Source organism: Sander vitreus, chromosome 3 (assembly GCF_031162955.1).
Source record: "Sander vitreus isolate 19-12246 chromosome 3, sanVit1, whole genome shotgun sequence".
Lineage (NCBI taxonomy): Eukaryota > Metazoa > Chordata > Actinopteri > Perciformes > Percidae > Sander > Sander vitreus.
The window spans coordinates 1,411,006-1,430,872 of NC_135857.1; the positions used below are offsets into that span (position 1 = coordinate 1,411,006).

At 41.8% G+C, this 19,867-nt stretch overlaps 1 protein-coding gene across 1 annotated transcript in view; it reads right to left on the minus strand.

Annotated features, from left to right (window-relative positions):
• Nucleotides 1-4,601: 4,601 nt before the first annotated feature.
• Nucleotides 4,602-19,867, minus strand: part of robo2 (roundabout, axon guidance receptor, homolog 2 (Drosophila)) — a 164,900-nt gene continuing 149,634 nt past the window's right edge. The window contains exons 24-30 of the mRNA XM_078245603.1: nucleotides 18,235-18,498; nucleotides 17,112-17,326; nucleotides 12,341-12,523; nucleotides 11,709-11,867; nucleotides 11,212-11,484; nucleotides 7,586-7,780; nucleotides 4,602-7,021 (exon numbers count right to left, since the gene is read on the minus strand). Of these exons, the coding sequence (XP_078101729.1) occupies nucleotides 7,020-7,021; nucleotides 7,586-7,780; nucleotides 11,212-11,484; nucleotides 11,709-11,867; nucleotides 12,341-12,523; nucleotides 17,112-17,326; nucleotides 18,235-18,498 (1,291 nt within the window). The 3' untranslated portion in view covers nucleotides 4,602-7,019. The remainder of the gene's footprint in view (nucleotides 7,022-7,585; nucleotides 7,781-11,211; nucleotides 11,485-11,708; nucleotides 11,868-12,340; nucleotides 12,524-17,111; nucleotides 17,327-18,234; nucleotides 18,499-19,867) is intronic.

Sequence of the window (19,867 nt, forward strand, 5' to 3'; positions counted from 1 at the left end):
AGATGAGAGCCACAACATAGAAAACTAAAGTGAGTAATGGCTGACATTTATCAAAAAGTAGAATGTTAAAACTGTGCTTAATTTGCTCAGCTTTACATGTGTCATTATTCATTAATGCCAACAGATTCTCTTGTTTGATAGATTTAAGAAGAATGAGTAACCTTTAAATCTTGATCAATCATCGGGGGGGGAATGACACTTAATGCCACCACAAGTTTTACAGACAATGACATCCATCTTTTGCCAGTGTCCAAAACACAAATGTAGGACATTAAAAAATGCCCAGGTTTACAATGAGTCGGAACTGAAAGTTGGAGCAAATGTTCATGAGATATGTTAGACCAAACCAAAGTGGTTGATCTTATACACACCCATATACTATGTGTGTGAGGACTGACCCCGTGGGACCTGGGGACAAACACAAACAACCTGTGGTTTCATTCATTGGATTCAAAGATATGCATGCATCCAAGCCAAGGCAGAAAAACCACATTCATATCTTATATGGGGATATTTTCAGCATTCAGGAATAACACACTTTGCAGGAACTAAAATAAATAACTTTGTTACATCAATATTCCCACACCATTTCTGTGACAAGACATGTTGAAAGACTGATGGTCCAGTCCAGGGGTTCTTCACAACATATGGCATTTCAGCTAGTAGCATGACACTAACCTGAACTACACCAAGAAGTTAGTTCTCACAGGAAGTGACAAATGATCTGTTCCCCCTGCAGACCACGGAGGTACAGCACAGATGAAGAACTCAGAGCCCCCACATCCTCAGTACTGATCTGATCAACTATATTACATTCTAACAATTTGCCAGGAAAGTATGCCAGACACTAGCCATATGACAGATGTCTAGTACCAAAAGTCAGAATATTAGATAGGAGTACATGCCATGTAGGCTATACAGTGTAAGCAACGTTTCACACATACTAGGGCTGCACAATATATCGTTTTTTTAATCGTCTACGCGATATCAACTGGCGCAATATATACGTATTGCGAAAGGCTGCAACATATCGTGATGACACAACATAGCAGTTGAAATTTGATTTTTAAAATGTTACTGCTGTTCTTTTTTTAGTGGTGCCTTTTATGTTTAATCCAATGCTCAATTTGTTCAATAAAAGAATATTAGAAAGGATTTCCTTTCGTTTGTTTCAAAATCAACAAGCACTTTGTTGTATTTTAGAAGAATACTGAAAGCAACAGAAATGCAGAACTGAGTATACTTTAATATCTGTTTATTTATCGCATGTAATATCGTTATCGTGGTACTCAACGATATTGCATATTTTCCTCATATCGTGCAGCCCTATAGCCTACCACACTATGTCAACGCCTCCAGTAACAAGCCGGGGGACATGATGCCATCCCTCAGACATACGAGTCTCTCAAGGTTTTCATCAGCCACCTCCAGCTGTCACCTCACTGTAAATGACCCAACAAACAGCTCATATTGACCAGCGCGATAATCACAGAGCCTGGCAAACGGTTGCTTTTGTCATTAGACTAGCCATAAAAAATATGGGATAGGCTACAGTAACATAGTGAGCTGTCTTACCATAACCCATATGTTCCTCCCTCAACAAGCCCTGGGCATAATCCCCGGCCCGACCTCTGTGTTGGAAGTGATGATATGAACACGGAGTAGTGCTCTTCACACACGTTGTGTTTTGCACCTCTACTAATACTTTATAGGCCTACATTTTCGCTTTGAAATACTACAGGATAACAACATGTAACTTTTGGACAGTTGCCTAGGCTACTTTCTGACTATTTGCTTCAAACTGAGGCGCAAATCCCGGAAACGGTCTCATTAGTCAAGAAATGAGCTCGTGATTGACAGTTTGCCGTGTGGAGTGATGGAATAGACCAATCTGTTGAGGGCGGGGGGGATGATACAATAATCTCCTCCAGGACATTTTCTGAATGATTACTGCAGGATGTAAATCACACATGACTTTATTATTGACATGATTTTATAAACATAATATTGGTTATGATTTTTTTAAAGATTATTTTTGGGGGCTTTTCCCTTTATTTGAAAGTGACAGTGGATAGACAGGAAAGGTGGGAGAGAGAGAGATGGGGGATCACACGCAGCAAAGGGCCGCAGGTTGGACTCGAACCCGGGCCGCTGCAGAGGACTCAGCCTACCTACATAGGGCGCACGCTCTTATTGGGTGAGCTAGAGGTCGCTCCGGTTATGAATAATAATATTATCATATTATTGTCTTTTAGGGGTAATTTTAGCTAGCTACAGCCTTCCTTGTTTAATGGTGAAGTCTGCACCTGGGGGCTCTGACTCTGGGGAAATGGTTTAAACTATGGCTACATTAACCTTCTGTTCAATTACATTTTCCCAAACTCAGGCCTAAACAATAGTTTGATGTCACGGTTTAAATGTACAGGGTGCATGGTTGAAGTTTCATGCTAGGTTCTACCAAACATCTGGCTACACACCAAGTAGAAGAAGGGCTGTTGCACAGATCTCTGAAAAGAGAGAGATTAGGTAGCACCCAGTTTTATATACAGTCTATGGTAGCATCATGTGGAATGCAAACTACCCACTGGGGCTGGCCTTCCTTCATCACTTGACATAAAGTGGCAGCACTCATTATGCAATGAATTGGTTTGTAGTTCTCCCACGTTTATGGCCAATAAGAACACAGCCTTGTGAGACAGCCATTGCAGCTAAAACACTTCAAAGGGTTTAAGGCTCATGCTGCAGAGTTTCCCTCACCATCCGTCACCCCGCAGAAGTTGATAGTTAAGAGGCAAACAGGAAACACTGGGGGCAGAGAGGGACAGCATGCAACAAAAGGTCCCCAGTTAGAATCAAACCAGGGTCATATGGTTTGCACTGTAACCATTTGGCTACTGGGGCGCCTCAGTAAGGAATAATACTATGGGCACCATTAGGAAATGGAGTAGAGGTCACAACTCCCTGCCATTCTCCCCATACAGACGATTCACCATCATTTATTAGGTTGTCCCTCAACAACTTCAGCATTCCCTGAAGCAACTGGTATTAAACCACACAGACTGAGGCCACCAGCGAGTTCCAGATAACTTTGCGTCTTACATGTTAAGTGGAAAACACTTAACATGAAAGACGCAAACTGCTGACGCAAATTCAGTAATATAGCAACGTCCATAGAGTATATAACCAGACATTGCAATTGTATGGTCACCACAGGTGGTATGTGTACTGTTCCATGGGGTCAGTATGGAAAGACTGGTTCCATATGAATACGGAAAATGTTTGATGGGAAAAAAAATATAAGAGAAAAAGTTTTTGTGAATTTATATTTGCAGAAAATGCTGATACAGAAGCTGTTGTACATCCAGTTTTGAATTTCTTTCACAAGTTATTTTACTGTGAGAGCTTGAAAGCAAGCTGTCTGTCTTAGTGATTTAGGAGATTTGGATTTGTGTTTGAAGCTGCTCCTTTAGAAGGATCAAAGTACGGATTGGTTTGACATAAGAAGCAGAGCTGAGTCAGGAGCTCTTTCACAAACACACACAGTAGGCTTCACATCTCCAGTGCACATGTACACACACATACACAGTACAAAATAACTACACACATGTTGCTGAGTCAAACACTATCAAGATATCACAGGGGGCATGTTTATGGACAATCAGGCAAACTTGCCATCTTTCATGTTGTTGTAGCTACAGTATAAGAAAGTAGTCTACACAAACTACACAAAAAAGCCCTCATTCCCTTTCCCTAAGAGACTTTGCCACTTGTCAGGCTGCCATTGTAAATAAGAAAATGTTTAATGACTTGCCTGGTAAAATCAAGTTTGTTTTACATATTCATACATAAATACAGCCAAGAGACATTCATTGGCATTTTTCTTTCTTGTTTTACATCCAATTTGGACTTGTCCATTCCTCTGTATAGAAGTCTTTCTATTAAAGACAAACAGAATTTTAGGCATTTTCATTTTTCAAAAATATTTTATTTGATATTGATCCAGGTACAAGGAAATAAAAGAACATGATTTATCTTACAGGACATGGGAATGAGACTGTAAAAGTTTATTTTCTTGATTCACTCTCTTCTTGGACAAGGACATGCAAGTGAATACAGAAGGTGGTTTACAGGAGAAAACAAATCCTAATGTACTGTACTGTAGAAATGGCATTGGATTGGAGTGTCACCTCACATCCATACTGTACAGAAAGACTTCACCCAACAACTTTCTCTTTTTGTCACTTTTAATCCTCTTTTATAGCAAAAAGGCAAGACACAGATAGGCTACAAAGAATCAACAATATTGAGAAAATGAATAAAAGAGAGGGAAAGCCAAAGTACTTTCATCCTTCCAAAAAGACGTTTTCTCTATTGTCTCGACAAGCAAATTGTGAGCGTTTTGCTCCTTGTGTTCAAAAAAGGTTTGAAGTTTCTTAAGTTTTGACATGAGAGGAGCAGTGCGCTGAACATGCAGGACGAAGAGTGACTCGGACGACTACTGACCCGGCAGCTCACCGTGCTTATCATCTCCTTATGGCCTCGCTGCTCGGCTCTGACAGCAAACTTTACAAAGGAACAAAAAACACATTTTATATTCCACGAATCTTTATGCATATTTCACAATATACTTTTATTATCATTTTAATAAATACAAAACGACACTGTGATTTAAAAGAAAACAATGAGTATTAAAGAGACACTAAAACGCATTAGACATTAGAAATATCAATCTTAATTTGGTATGTTCTTTTACTGACATCTTGTCTTAAGGTGGATGAACCAGCACATTATACTCAGAATCAAAATCCACAGCAGAAAAGAAAAGAGGGGGACGACAGAATCAGACATGAGAGGGATATTTTTGTCAATGAAAATGGAATGGCATAATCAAGTGGAGATGCGTATGGATATATACACATATATACACATACATAAACACCACCAGAATGTAAAATAACCTGAGATACTCTTTGCACCTCATTTCCAGAACACTGGCCACTGGGTGGATGATATAAAATGACGATGGCATGACGACAACAGTACAACAGCATCTGACGGCCTTTTGTTTCCACCCCCTTTTTATCAACATTAGCAGTACAAAAAAAGACAAAACAAACAGTCATTGAACCACAAAAATCCTGAACATTAATATTGAAAACATTGTTGTAAGCAGCGTTTTGTAGTCCATAAAAGGCATACAAATAAACAAGCTTTTTCATTAAAAAAGGACAACCAATAAAAAAACATTGTCTGAATTGACAAAAAAATTGAGATTCAGAGGCTGAGAAGTCGAAAGCGGCAGATAATTAAGTGTGTTTTGTGGCGGTCAGGCAGACAGAAAGTGTTCTGCTCCACACTGTGGCTGTAGACATGAAGGCAGTGGGAACTGCTAGTTAATAACGAAGGCTTTTCTCTGTTTTCACGTCACCGTTTGGAATCAAACAGTGATTCAAAGCTACATTGTAAATCATACACACACACCATTTCTTCTCAAAGGTACTGACACTCGGCTGTGCTGACCATAGTGTATTGGCAACTGAAGTACCAACCTTTAGAGCAACAACTGCTTTAATAGATTATCTAATTTTAACAGCACTAAGCTGGACCCAACAGGTCATTGAGATGTTTTCTTGGATGACACTGTACCACAAATAATATCAAATAAAACTGTAAGTGCTCAAAAAAGCAAACAATATTAAAATGATGAAACTAAAGACAAAAATTCAAAACATAAAAGATGTAAACAAATGATGTTGCTCCACTGGTATTTTAGGCAGGTTTGGGAGTATCATTGCTACTAATCCCAAGAAATACTCCTTTGTGATGTCTGCTTAGCTAAAGTTAAGGCTCTAGAAGAATCATTAATGTGCCTCTGTAAGTGCTATGACTGAAGTATGCATGTGGACAGATTTCACTGACTCCTCCTCCCTTTTGCCTGTTTTATGGTTAGTGTGCTGTTATACTGAATGGAGTGTAAACTCAGTGTAGTATAATTATTCAGGCAGTAAATCAGAAAAACTAAAATTAAAATGCTTGTATAAAAAAAACTCAGTTTGTTTTTCTTCTAAAAACAGGGCAATGGCTGCAGTTGCCCAAAGCCTTGACCACTCAATGTTTCTGATATCAAACAATTGTTTTAGGTCAGTTAATTAGGAATGAAATAATCAACTCAATCACCTACAGTAATACAGTATCCTCTGTGTACAACTCTCCCAGCCTCATATCTGCCTTTCAGACCCTCGGGAACCTTGTATGTCTTCCACCCAACTAGTCTCAACTATGGAAATGGGTGTCTTATTTGTTGCTGTCTATGAGCAAAGCCGTACTCTTTAATATCTCTCTGTACATTAGTATATCATTTTCTTCTCTTTACTTTACAGTACAGGAACTCCTCTTCACATATTCTTCCGGTTCTTCATGTCAGCAGGAGCTATGTTTTTGTGCTTATCACCAAAAATTGCAGTGCAAAAACAATAATTAATAATAATAATGATAATAATTAATGGTAACTATTAACAAACAATGGATTATAAAACAATTATTTTATGGCACAACAGCCACTCAATTCACATATAATACAAATAACCAGATAAAACCAACTGTTTCTGTATATGGAAATTAAAAGCTTAAACTGAATTATTCTTGCATAGCAATGCAACAACAAGTTAAAGAAGATATTTACAGGAACCAAAAGGGCAGTTACCAGAAAATTTGTTCTTGTATAGATGTTTTTTTTTTTTTTTTTTACTTGCCTTTTTCTAACAAAAAGAAAATTACAGTAAGGTAGGAGGTGGAAAATATTTTCTTGAGGACGAAAACATAGTGAGATGTACAGTATGTCTGTGTCTATACATCACATTTACAGTTCTGTGACACTGCTTGTCTCTGCCGTGCCCTCTGCTGACCTCCTTCCCTCTGAGAACTCACAGATGAGGACAAAGTCTGTTGCCTCAACAAGGAGGCCGTCGTTCTCTCGAGGACAGGCTGGGTTTTCTCCAGTTCACATCCCAGCCAGATCACTCTGTGGGAAGCAAGGGAAATTAAAGAAACATGTATCTAAATTGAGAAGTGGCAGGTTTATTTAAAGGAAAAAAGAAGAAACATTTTGGGTAATTAATTAGCGTAGCTTAGCATACATCAGAATTGGAAAACAAACTCTATTGGCAAAGTTTGCTGACACATACAAGGCATTTAACTCTAGGTCACAATAGCTGTCACTATTTTGAACAAATGTACATGATAGATACACAGCTAACAAAGATACTGTACCAAGCTAAACAAAAATTAGCTAAAGGCTGAAAGACTGGAAAATGGCTAGCCTGAGTTTCTCTAAAGTTTAAAAAACAAGCTCACTCATTAACATGTTGTTTGATTAATCCATACACAACTTGTGTGCTGTAACTCCTCAGTGACAGCCAGGTGCAGTGACCTCCCAGAGTCTTGTTGTCACAGTAAAGTTGTGAGGCAGTTATGGTCCGAACTGTTGGACTACACAATATGACTTTTTTTCACAATTTCTTTTTTGTCACTACACATGCAGTGCCGTATATTGTGAAACCCTGCTGTAAAATATGGAATTACTCACATAACTCTCCTGAGTACTGTCCCTGTCCATTGGTCCCCAGGAATTCAGCGTGCTCTGTGGCGGTCCACTGCTGTGGCTGTCGTGGACCTTCGGCCTTGCGTGGTCCTGTCGAGCCCTTGGAGGAGGCTGTGCCAGAGGAGCTGTGACCACCAGGAGAAGGAAAGGATGGTTTGTTGTATGGCAGACATCCGTCCTCTGAAAACACAGAGGGATGGAAAGGTATACGGAAAGTTAGAAAAACAGACACATGACTTTTAGTGGTGCAGTGAAACACATCTAACATCTGATGCATTAAGAGACAAAGAGCACTTTGCAAACCACCCCCCCACCCCCTCCTGACATCTGCAGAGTGGCGGTGCCAACAGGCTATGCCAGGGCGTGCCACAGAGAGGACTCTCAGCCTCACACATGGCCTTGCAGCTACCAGCCTTATGATGGGGTAAATACAATAACACGACCGACCAGGTACCACTGGCTGCTGTGGCACCCCCTGCTGCAGGGCAGCATAACATTGACCCTCAGCAGTCTCCGTCGTTGCGTGAAATCTCATCAAACTGCTCCCCACTGCTCTGCTAATGACTGCAACAGAGTCTGCCCCGACCTCAGTGGATTCTACTGTGAATCAGTCAGCACTCTGACACATAAGGGAATTCACCTATGGGATTTTTTGTAAAGATGCTGATTGTGGCACCTGTCTTTGTCTCACAGTCTCAGATTAACTGTCTGAGAAAGTCCTGGCACAAAGAGGCCAGGCAGCACAGCATGGAGAGCTCTAATGGTCTCTCTCATTCACACACACACACACGCACGCACGCACGCACACACACACAGATGGGGTTTAGAGTGGCTGCTGTTTGTGTGAGAAAAGAAAGCCAAAGCGATTAGAGTGCATTTCAGTTGCTGGGGCCTCCTGCCTTTCTTGGAGCGGAGCAGGATGATATTGGCAACAGTTACAGGGGCAATGGGGAGGCTGAGGGGGGAATTCTGGAAACCAGAGCAAGTGGCAGACAGTGCAATCTGTTCATGGGAGCCCAGTCTCAACGCAGCATGAAAGCTAACTTCAACACAAGAAATCCCTCACTGTCAAAACACCGCAGCAGCAAAACTCCTGTGTCCTTGTTGTTTTCTTGCAATTTTGCGATGAGCGATCTCTTTATTAAAACAAGTACTTCAGCCAAGAACAGGAACATCTCCACTTGTTTAGAATGTGAAGCCTAGAGGTTTTATTGCCTTCGTAATGAATCGTTGGAAGTCAGCAAAAATAATTTAAGTGATTTTGTTTGGTTGGAAAGTGGTGTAGTACTATATATTACACATCATTTTGTTAGCCCTTCTTTTTTAGAAATAAATAGGGTAGGTGCTTAAGTAAAGCCGAGAGTGCACCACCCAAGGGCGTAAATCTGATCTAACAGTAGGGGGGGACAATAAACATAAAATTTCCGAAGAGCAAATTTTGAAGGGGACACAAATAATACTGCCAATTATACTCGTAGAGGGCATGTGTACACAGAGGAAAGCTTTAATACTATCACTAGTGTAACATGGAGACTGTACCATTATCCTTCTTTTCAGTGTTTCTCTTGATTCAGTGAAAAAGCTGACTAAATTGACCAAAATATTCTTCTTTAAAACCATGTATTTATTTTTAAGTTGTTTACCATTAAGCCACAAAAATACCTTAAAACATAATGACTTATTTAGAAAAAGTGTCCCCATATAAAAGAAATACAATACTTTTGTACACTTGTTAAATTAGCTGATCATAATGTAAATTAGTGAGCCACTGGTGAAGATCATCTGCTCACCCTGACAGACACACACCTCCACAAATATGAACTGAGATCAACACACTTACCTGAGACTCTCCACCTGACTGTCCCTGGTCTCCCTGAGACTCTCCACCTGACTGTCCCTGGTCTCCCTGAGACTCTCCACCTGACTGTCCCTGGTCTCCCTGAGACTCTCCACCTGACTGTCCCTGGTCTCCCTGAGACTCTACACCTGACTGTCCCTGAGACTCTCCACCTGACTGTCCCTGGTCTACCTGAGACTCTATACCTGACTGTCCCTGGTCTCCCTGAGACTCTACACCTGACTGGCCCTGGTCTCCCTGAGACTCTACACCTGACTGTCCCTGGTCTCCCTGAGACTCTCCACCTGACTGTCCCTGGTCTACCTGAGACTCTATACCTGACTGTCCCTGGTCTCCCTGAGACTCTACACCTGACTGGCCCTGGTCTCCCTGAGACTCTACACCTGACTGTCCCTGGTCTCCCTGAGACTCTCCACCTGACTGTCCCTGGTCTACCTGAGACTCTATACCTGACTGTCCCTGGTCTCCCTGAGACTCTACACCTGACTGGCCCTGGTCTCCCTGAGACTCTACACCAGACTGTCCCTGGTCTCCCTGAGACTCTCCACCTGACTGTCCCTGGTCTCCCTGAGACTCTCCACCTGACTGTCCCTGGTCTCCCTGAGACTCTACACCTGACTGTCCCTGGTCTCCCTGTCCCTCAGTTCTTTCTGTCTCCTTTGCCTGTGACATAGTGACGTTAGTATTTCCATAAGCACCCATTCTTATAAAGATGTTACCAAATTGTCTTGCTATAAGGACTTAATGTACTTACTTGGCGTTTTGGTGTACTGAAAAAGGATCTTATGTCTGTTTTTCTTTTCTCTGTCATTTTTAACAACAACACAAATCTTTAACGTCAGATGTCTAAATATGAGTTAGGTTCATAGGTTCACCACGCAGTCATATTATAATTATGAAATGATCTTGCGTCCTCCACATAAATATATTAGGTTTCTTCTGGGACAGAGGATATATATTTAACTGATCAGCTACTTAACTTCATATTCAGCAAAACACAACTGTAGATCTTCAATATTAACCCTAATGTCAGTTCACACACATAACGTTAGGCTTATCGCAGTGGTAACGTTAGTTGTAGTGGGTGCATTTCTATCCAGCAAGCTATAAGCTAGGTAACGTTACATTATATTACACTAACATAGCAAACATTTTGTCATGACTAATTTATTAATTACTCAGCATCATTTCTATTTGAGAAAAGAACAACTTCATCCGATGGTTAATGTGAATAAAACAGCCTTGAACAGCTTACTCACTACACTCCTGTCACTACCTGATGTGACTGTGAGTCTAGTGCAGATCCTAAGGTACAGCAGGCAGTGGACCAAACCACTGTGAGGCAAGGGAGGGGGGACTCAAAATGTTTCTAAACTTAAAAAGCATTTTTTTGGGTTTGTATTGTTTTACTACTTACACAGATATTTTAAGTATACATCATTATGTTATTTACAATACACAGCATTGTTGCAATGATATTTCTAGGGGGGGGACAACCCTTAGATGGGCCCCCCGAAACCCCTGGGATTTACGCCCTTGGCACCACCCTAACATGATATGTGATTGGCTTAAGTGAATGTTTTGTAACCATGCTAGCAGCATGGCTCTAGCGCTGGTCTGTCCATGCATCTGTCAGTTCAACATTTGGTGCAGATGAAATTGTCTCAAGTCAGATGGATTGTAAAAGAATGAATCTGAATAAGTTTACTGATCCCCTGACAAAGCAGTCTGCCTGTTTGCATGGCTGTAGTACCTGTTTTGTGTCCCCTGCGCCCGTCCTCAGCTCGGTCCATGGATCCCAGCCTGTCCTGAGCCTGGCGATGATGATGATGTTCCAGAGAAGTGCGTGTCTGTCTGTCAATGGAGCTCTTCGTGTCATCTAGCCCAGACAGGGGTCCTGACAAAGGCGTGCGCTCCAGAGATGAAGCCTTCCTATCTGTAGGGGGTACCATGCTGCTCACACTGCGGGCCCCCTGGATACGGCCCTGCCCCTGACAGGGAGGAGGCTCAGGGGGAGGAGGTAGGTCTGTGCCAAAAGGGGAAACCCACATAATGAATCAACTAAAGCCATAAATTACTTATTAGATGTACTTTACTCGTATGAATCTAAAGAATCATGTCCAGACACATTTCCATCCAATAATATAAATTACATATTGATATAACTCCTTGTTTATAAAACAACAACAGCTGTTTCAAGAGAACTTTCTACATAAACTATTTAAAATGTGTTTTCAGTCACTGCCTCACCGTCTGCACCAGCATCTCTCCGGTGGGGTGCTGTGCCCTGGCTTCGGGGTTTGCGTGTTGGCCTGGAGGCCCTCTGGTGGCCCAAGCTGTGTGTGCCGACTGTGCTGCCATCTGTTGAGAATGGACTGCTGGGCCGAGGCCTGTGGGACAAGCCTTTACCTGCAAGAAGGATACAGAACCACAAGCCAGCTGGTTAATAAAGACATTAAGGCTGAGGCTGTCATCAAGAAGTATAGAGGTTATCAATCAAGATTCAAAAACCTATTAGAAAACTAAAAGGTAAAGGTTTTCATTAGAGGAGAAGGCACTTTGGAGGAAGCCTGTAAAAGGTTGCAAGTATAACATTTCACCCAGTTATTACTCATTTAACCCAAGAAAGCCAGAGTGCAAAAGCCAGATCAGAGTTGGAGATAGAGAGATATCCGCAGTCCAGCCATGTACAAAAGGTGCCATGCACAACCTGGGCACAGTGTCCACAAGCAGCAGAGGAAATCCAACATGAAGCCAACATTATCGGGGAAAACATCAGCCAATGGATGACAAGAGGAAGAATCAGAGCAGAAAGGAAGAAATCATCTGCCACTGGTAGAAGTTGCAGTCCAGCAGTGTGTAGCCGGTCTCCACACACCAACCTCTCTTGCTGAGGCTCGTGCCCTCTAGGCGGTAGCCTGCCTTGTCTGCAGCGGCCACCAGGGCCTGGGCAAAGCTGCAGTGGGTAAAGATGGAGCCATCAGACGAACTACCCAAACTGGACCTATGGCTGGAGAAATTACGGTCATCCTCCGAGGCTGAGCCCCACCCATTCACCATGGACCCTGTGGGACACCACAGGTTGCAGCAAGTGTGAATGTGTGTGTGAATGAATATCTTTCTTCAAAACAATCAAATTCTACCGCATCATGTTCATACTTTTGAGCTCAGTGGCCATAACCTTATGGACATATGATCTGATATTTTGAACACCTGTGCTATGATTCCACATTTGGATGAATGAATGTACTGAGTGATCTTATAAAAAAAGAGGTAATATTAACCTCCTCCATTTAAATTAATTTCATATTTGCTGCAGGGCATTTCTCTTCTTGCAGGTGAGTGCTTTTGTACAGTCATTCTGTTCTGGCCTGTCCTCTTTCATCAACTCCAAACACATTCAGGACATATATTGCGGGCGCACACACACACACACACACACACACACACACACACACACACACACACACACACACACACACACACACACACACACACACACACACACACACACGAATGTACACAGTAGAACAGCAGGACTGGCATCAACTCATTTTGCTCTTCTTTTGATAAAGAACAATGAGCGCACCTGTGCAGAGCAGAGTTAGCTAGAAAACGGCCTCAGGTGACACAGATGAAGCATCTCACAAAACAGTGTATTAAATCAAACACCTGGTGGTATGCAGTGCACACAGTGTTCTTCATTCCTGTTTAAAAATGCACAGCCACCACTGTCTAAAAGCTGCTTTAAGAAAGGAGAGATTTTTGAACAAAATCAAGGTATGCCATGTACAGCTACTGAAGTTTTAGACACACATGCTACACATGTACAGTATGTTACTTTAAATATGATTAAAAGAAGCTACTGTAAGTATTTCTTCATGCTTTGATTTTTTTCTTCACATAAAAGCTAGGCCAGCACTTTAAATATAAAAGTACCAGCATGCCAATAAAAAATATGCCACTTTGGCAAGCAAAAACACAGGGAACAGTCGGCTAATGTGACAGCTTTCAGTGGGACTGGTTTGGCAGACTTTGCTTAAGTGGCACGAACCCAAGTGCTGTGCTCACACACTCTATCTCTCCCTCACACAGAACACAAGAATGATGTGATTGAACAGAGAACAGGGGAGGTGTGAGGGTAAAGGTTGTAGAGGGAGCAATGGGGACAAAAGTTAGCAGCAGGATTTATTAAAAGGTCAGTATGATACAAAAGTTGGAATAATCTTGGCCAGGGCAGTTAGCAGAGTTCAGCGATTTAAATAAACATAACTCACACATATATTAGCTGCAGTAATACGAGATTTGTCTCTCAGATGGTACAATACAATATGATACATTTAAAATGTCAAATAATACTTGGCATTATGATTGTGGGCTATTTATTTATTTAAGAGTTTTTCAACTTCTCCATCTGTGAGTCTCTGCGTCTTAAACCATATATCTCAAATAATAAATCACATAATACCAGCTGAAAACGGGGCCAAAGAAGTGGTTACTCAGTCACTGGATGTTCAGGGAATTGCACCTTCAACAGCTGAAGTTGCAACAGATGTGCCTCCTATTGCAGTAAAATTGTCTCAGATTAATGGAAGCTTCTATAAAATATAAGCTTGCATAAAGTAGAGAACCCCTTACACAACCCATTTTTATAGCACTACCTGAAATCCAAGGCAGTAACTACTTCGAGCCCTCCATCTTGCCTTGCTATTTTCTTTGAAATTCTTTTTTAAGAGTTTTTCTCAAAGAAAGAAAGACAGCAATTCCACTGGGTCCAATCCTCCCACAAAGAATAGAGCAGATATTGAAGTATAGGCAGTGCCAGCCAAAGCACAGAAGCTTCCAACTCCTCCGGCTCAGCGAAGGAACACTGCCTCAGCAAATCACATCACAGAATGACTTTTCAGTTGCACTAACTGCCACTTTCTACTGCTGAACCTCTGGAGCACTTCTATTCTCAGAAATAGCAGTCCAATCAAACTGTGATCATTGTCACATAATTTGATAAAAATTCAATCAAGTTTTCTTTTTGCCCTAGAAATGTGCGATTTCTTTCTGTAGCTCCAGACAAAGGTTTGCACTACGGGTCTGTCATTTTATCGTGTCTTGAACGAGAGCAATGGGCCAAGCCATCCACTCTAAAAACCACTGGCTGACACCTCCCGTGCTCTACGCACTGTTAGAGAAAGGCCAGTAAACGGGCGATAGTTGGGGGCAGTAAAAACCCGCCCAGGTCCCTCCTGCCACTAAAACTGATTTATACTGACGGAAACCCTAATCTGCATGTCGTTAGGGAGGAAAATCATTCCCCCTGACGAGCAGGCGTCTCTACCTGCCGTCAGGAGACGTGACCCTGCTCCTCACAACCCTGGCAAGGCTTTATGGGAGAGTAATCGCCTAGAACAGCCCAGCTTCCAGCTCATTGTAGGCGTAACAGCCTCACTGCTACCACAGCTCAGCTTTACACGACCTATAACGCCTAAACACAAAAGCCAGGTAACACCTGTGTTCACTGTATCTCTCTGGCTCAAGCAAGACATGGCTCTGCAATACCCAAAACAACACCAATATTTACATTTATCTGCCAAAAAATTTGTTGTATTATCTCAGAGAATAGAATTACACATTGGAAAGCCTGTGCAGACAATCTGCTGGAGAAAAATGGCCACCAGAGGAGAAGGCTGGCTTTTTTTTCTGGGGCATCAGTGAAAATGTTTGATTTACTGGCCTTTGGTTTAACATTATGAAAACAGACCTATTTCCATATTATTAAAACAACGACAAATCTATCAAGCGAGGCTCGACAGGAATCTCACTCCTACCCTCCCCTATTTGTATAGCCTCAAAATGGTGGCCACAATAAATCTCAGCAGTTTCCCCTATCCTCCCTCCCTTCCTCCCGCTAACCCTGGAGCTGTGACCGTGTCTGTGTTGTAAACCGATGGGGTGCGAGGAGACTTGCAGAGAGATAAGAAAAAGTAGTGCTGTCTTCAGAGTAATACAGTGGCGGAGAGATGCAGTAGATTAGGGCCCAGTTGCTGCTTTATATTCCTCTAAATACATCAGCAGTAGCATGTGTCAGCGTAACCAAAGCCACTGTTCCATCATCCAATGGAAAACTACTCCTTAGGGCTGCCACTGGCAGCACTGTCAACCCTTCTATTCTCATGCCTTCTCTCTCAACTGTCTCAGCTCCTCTACCTTCACATACAGTATATTTCCTATTCGCTCCCTGTTTCTTTCCACCCATAAATTACCCAATATGGATATTATTTTTTAGTATTCACAAGCTGCATTTCGTTCCACAGTGTACATAAGCAATACTCCCTGCTCCCTGTTTAGGGAATGTCAGTTAAGGGAACTTCCCTCGACAAAAATCCTCCATTTGGGACATCCTGCAACGTCACCAGTGTAGATATCACGTCCTCTGTGCATTACCCTGGTAACGTAAACACCTTGGATACGTTGCTGCTACTGTGGAAATGTTACACTACTGAAATAATATATTAAAGTACATTAAATGATACTAATAAAAACATATTCAATTACAATGTATGTAATTTGGGAATAAATGTGATTGGATTATTTTACAAGATGTATAGTGTCATTCCAGCAAGGCGCTATGACTGATGGGTAATCTTGCTTGTCAACGTCCGGCGAAGTGATGAACCGTTGTTCAGCTCTTCCCTACACAGTTCCCTTTAAACTTAGCATTTTTAATCCCTATGGTTTGGAATCTTACTTAACATGGCTGAATACCCTGTGCAGTCCACTTTGCAGGGAACTACTAGGCGATGGGAACACACCCACAGACTTTATTGGAAGACCTGATAGATATACAGTGCTACAAGGTTACACCACACCAGCGTTTTGTATAACGACTTGTCTCTATATTGCATGATAGCCAAATGTCATACATTTTCCAGAAATATCGCTTCAGTTTTACCCTGTAGTTTATAGATGGACAGTGTGGCCTGGTCAGTATGAGAGCAGCAGTCCAAAACGAAGCTCTGCCGCTGCAATGTCCTGCCCTTCATATGTCCCCCTGACAGACGGCTGTAAAAGTTTTCAGTGAGTTGTAAAAATGGAAATGGTGCCTCTAGTCTGCAATGGAATATGCCGCACGTGAAATGTATTTCAAATCTCCTCGGGAAGGTATGGGTGGCACTGGCTCTGGTGCTATGTGCGTGTTAAATCACAGTCACTCTCCCCTGCTCGCCTTGCCTCTCCCTCCTCTTAATTTCCCTCTCACTATCCTGTTTAAAATTCATGGACTTTCTTATCTCTTTTTTGAAAATTATAATTATAATTCCCCAGAGTCTGCCAAAAGTGCTTCAAAAACGTGATTGAGCGACACTCAGTAAGCATGTTCACATAAAAATGTACGCACAGCACACTGATGAAGAACATGTCATGAACAACGATCCATTTACTGTGAGACAAGATGTAGCAACAATGGGAATTTAATGTTTCCCCATTTAGAGTAATTAGAACGTCATTTTGATTTAAACAATAAATAATAATACAGTTTACTTGTACACATGCATACATATGTATAGCACAAACAAATGCTGTATTAAAATACATTAATATGCTTAAAAAACACGTCAACAAAAAAGTGCCCAAATAGCCAGAATTCAGAATCAACCTTACCTGTTAAAGAGCTGTCCAGGTTGTCCATGCTAGACCCTGGTGTGTGCTCAATGCCGCGGGGATGCCTGGCTCCATAGCCTTCATCCTCATCCTCTTCCTCGTCCTCCTCATCCTCATCAGGCAGGTCAGTCTCCAGGTCAGAAACCATTGTGCTCGACACGTAGCCCACAGGAGGAGCTGGAGCCTGGGGAGGAAGAGAGCCGACCTGCATGTGCCTGGGGAGAGAAAGAGACAGCATATTACTCTACTGGACTCGACATACAGTTTATATCTTGGAATGAATAAAGAGTGTATTCAGTGGTTTCTATGCCACAGGATGGTGAAGAAATAAGGATGTATGTGGAAGTGTAGAGCTAATTTTAGAGACCTCTTCCACAAATTCTACGTTGCTGCTTGCATGCTAACACAATGACCCACTAATTGCTGCTGTGGATGGCACAAAGGCATGCTCTCCAAGCCTGTCGACACATGGCTGTCACCTCAGTGGCAACCCGCTCTGCTGACAGCCACGTTTCTTTGAGTAGCGCAATGTCTTTGACGCGGTTTGCAGTGGGAATTGGTTGTAATTACTGGCCCTCTGGTGTTGTCAAAGATGCTCTCTAACCAACATATCCATTACTGGGTAACATGACATCTCCTTCCTGACAAGGCTTCCCTGTCACTCCCCCTCCCCCCCCAACCCCTTCACACTTCCCTATTATGAATGAATGCCTGTCTCTCATTCTCTCTGCGTTGCCGACAGAATGAGGCATGGCCTTCATCTGACTTGCATGAGCACCACAACAATGGAATGTGCTGTATGGGTGTGGGGGGGAATAAACAACGGTGGGTAAAAAATTGTGTCTCTTAGAGTGAGCAAAATACAGTAGTCGCCTAAGTGGTAGCATGGGCCCATTAAAATAAAATGATTAATGGGTTTATCTCCGCTGCACACACAGTTGACAAGAAGAATACTGCAGGACCAAAATAAATCCTGGCAGCAGTACATGCAGAGCAGAATGTACAGTAAGCATTTCAAAATGACAACAATGTATATATTATCAACTATAACAAGATATCTTTCAGGATGGATGGATAGATAGACAGATAGATCTGTATACAGCTTTAATGCTGCAGTGTTTACCATGTCTGCTTTGCCATGTCAAGTTGGTATGCTCTGGTCAGTTCATCCAAATGGGCCTGGAGCATGGGCTGCATCTCGTCCCGAGGAGAAGGGGTAAGGGTGGCTGTGGACTGCTGTCCAAAGGACACAGCAGCTGGGGAAGAAGCAACCCCTCGGATGGGCGGGGTGGGAACCCTCTCCTCCTCCTCCTCCAGCTCATCCTCCATGCCCTGGTGAAGATAGGTCTGCACGGGCATGGGCGGGCCCCAACCATCACTCTCATACCTGATGTAAGAAGAGATGTTTACTGCACAAAAGTTCTCACAATTGATGTGTTAAATTGTGTGTCCAATATTTAGTCCCATGTAGGGCTGCAACTAACAATAACTTTTTATTATTTGTATTATTTAATTGATTCATCTTAAGATCATTTTCAGATTTAATTTTCTGTTAATCGACTAACTGATTATTCAACTAATTGTTTCAGGTCTTGCCTGACCATCTATATTTAAAGAACATAAGTCACCACAACAAAATGTAAAAATGTATCACACATTAAACACAGCACCTTTATTTAGAAGCTATGCTTAATGTGAAAAGAAATTGGAAATGACATAAGGACAGAAACAGAACTACATTAGTGTCTGTGATATTGGTAATGTCCCCACATGTAAAAAGGTTACTGAAAAAGGAAGGGAATCGCAGACATCATATAAATATTTTAAGCGAAATTCCTATATGCCAATTTAGAGCTTTGTGACCTTGTCCAACTTTCAAAAGAATTTGTTAGACGACAGTCCTGAGAGGAATCATGGAGGTAGTCAGGCTTCACTTCTTCATAGCTGTGCTTATACACGCTGAAATAATACTAGCCATAAAGAAAATGTTCATTAAAGAAATTTGTCAGTGCACACTCCATAGGACATAACTGGTTTAATCTGCTGCCATTAAGAGCAGCCTCAGATTTACAGCGCACAGGACTCTTCATTTACCAGATAGCCTATTAAAGCAGATGATTCTCCCACATTGGAAATAGGAGTAAGAGGACATAACACCTACTGAACCAAAGAGAGAGACACACACCATCACTTAAATAAGCCTCTGTTGCTTTGTACTTACAGTAAAGTATGTCTGAAGTTAAAATGTGTCAGCTGATTTTAAAAAGTAATGTAATTAGTGTATAACTAAGCTTAAAAAGTGATTAGTATCGCATCAAACATCTATAAGAACTCTGGCAGCTTTTTACATCTATTTCAAACTCGGAGGTGGATAACACTGTGCTGGTATAAATCCCCCACTCTGTCCGTCTGTCTTTCGCTTTTCTCTTATGAAACAATGCAATTATCATTTTTTCCAACTATGGAATTCAGCAAATAGTTCATCTGAAACCATCTGTGTGTCTACATGCTAGTAGCAGCAGCAGCAACAGCAGGAGACTACATGAACATTGTTTTTTTCCTCCTCCATTTATTTTCCAGTCATGTAGTCTTCCCATTGATTGAAGACAGGATCGGCAGATAGTTTGATCTGCAGCCATCTGTATGAGTTTAGGTGTATGAGTGTATATCTGGCTGCCTGTGGAAACACACACACACATTGATCCTTCCCTTTTCTCCAGATGTATAGTAGTACAGTAATTAGCTGCAGAGAAAGC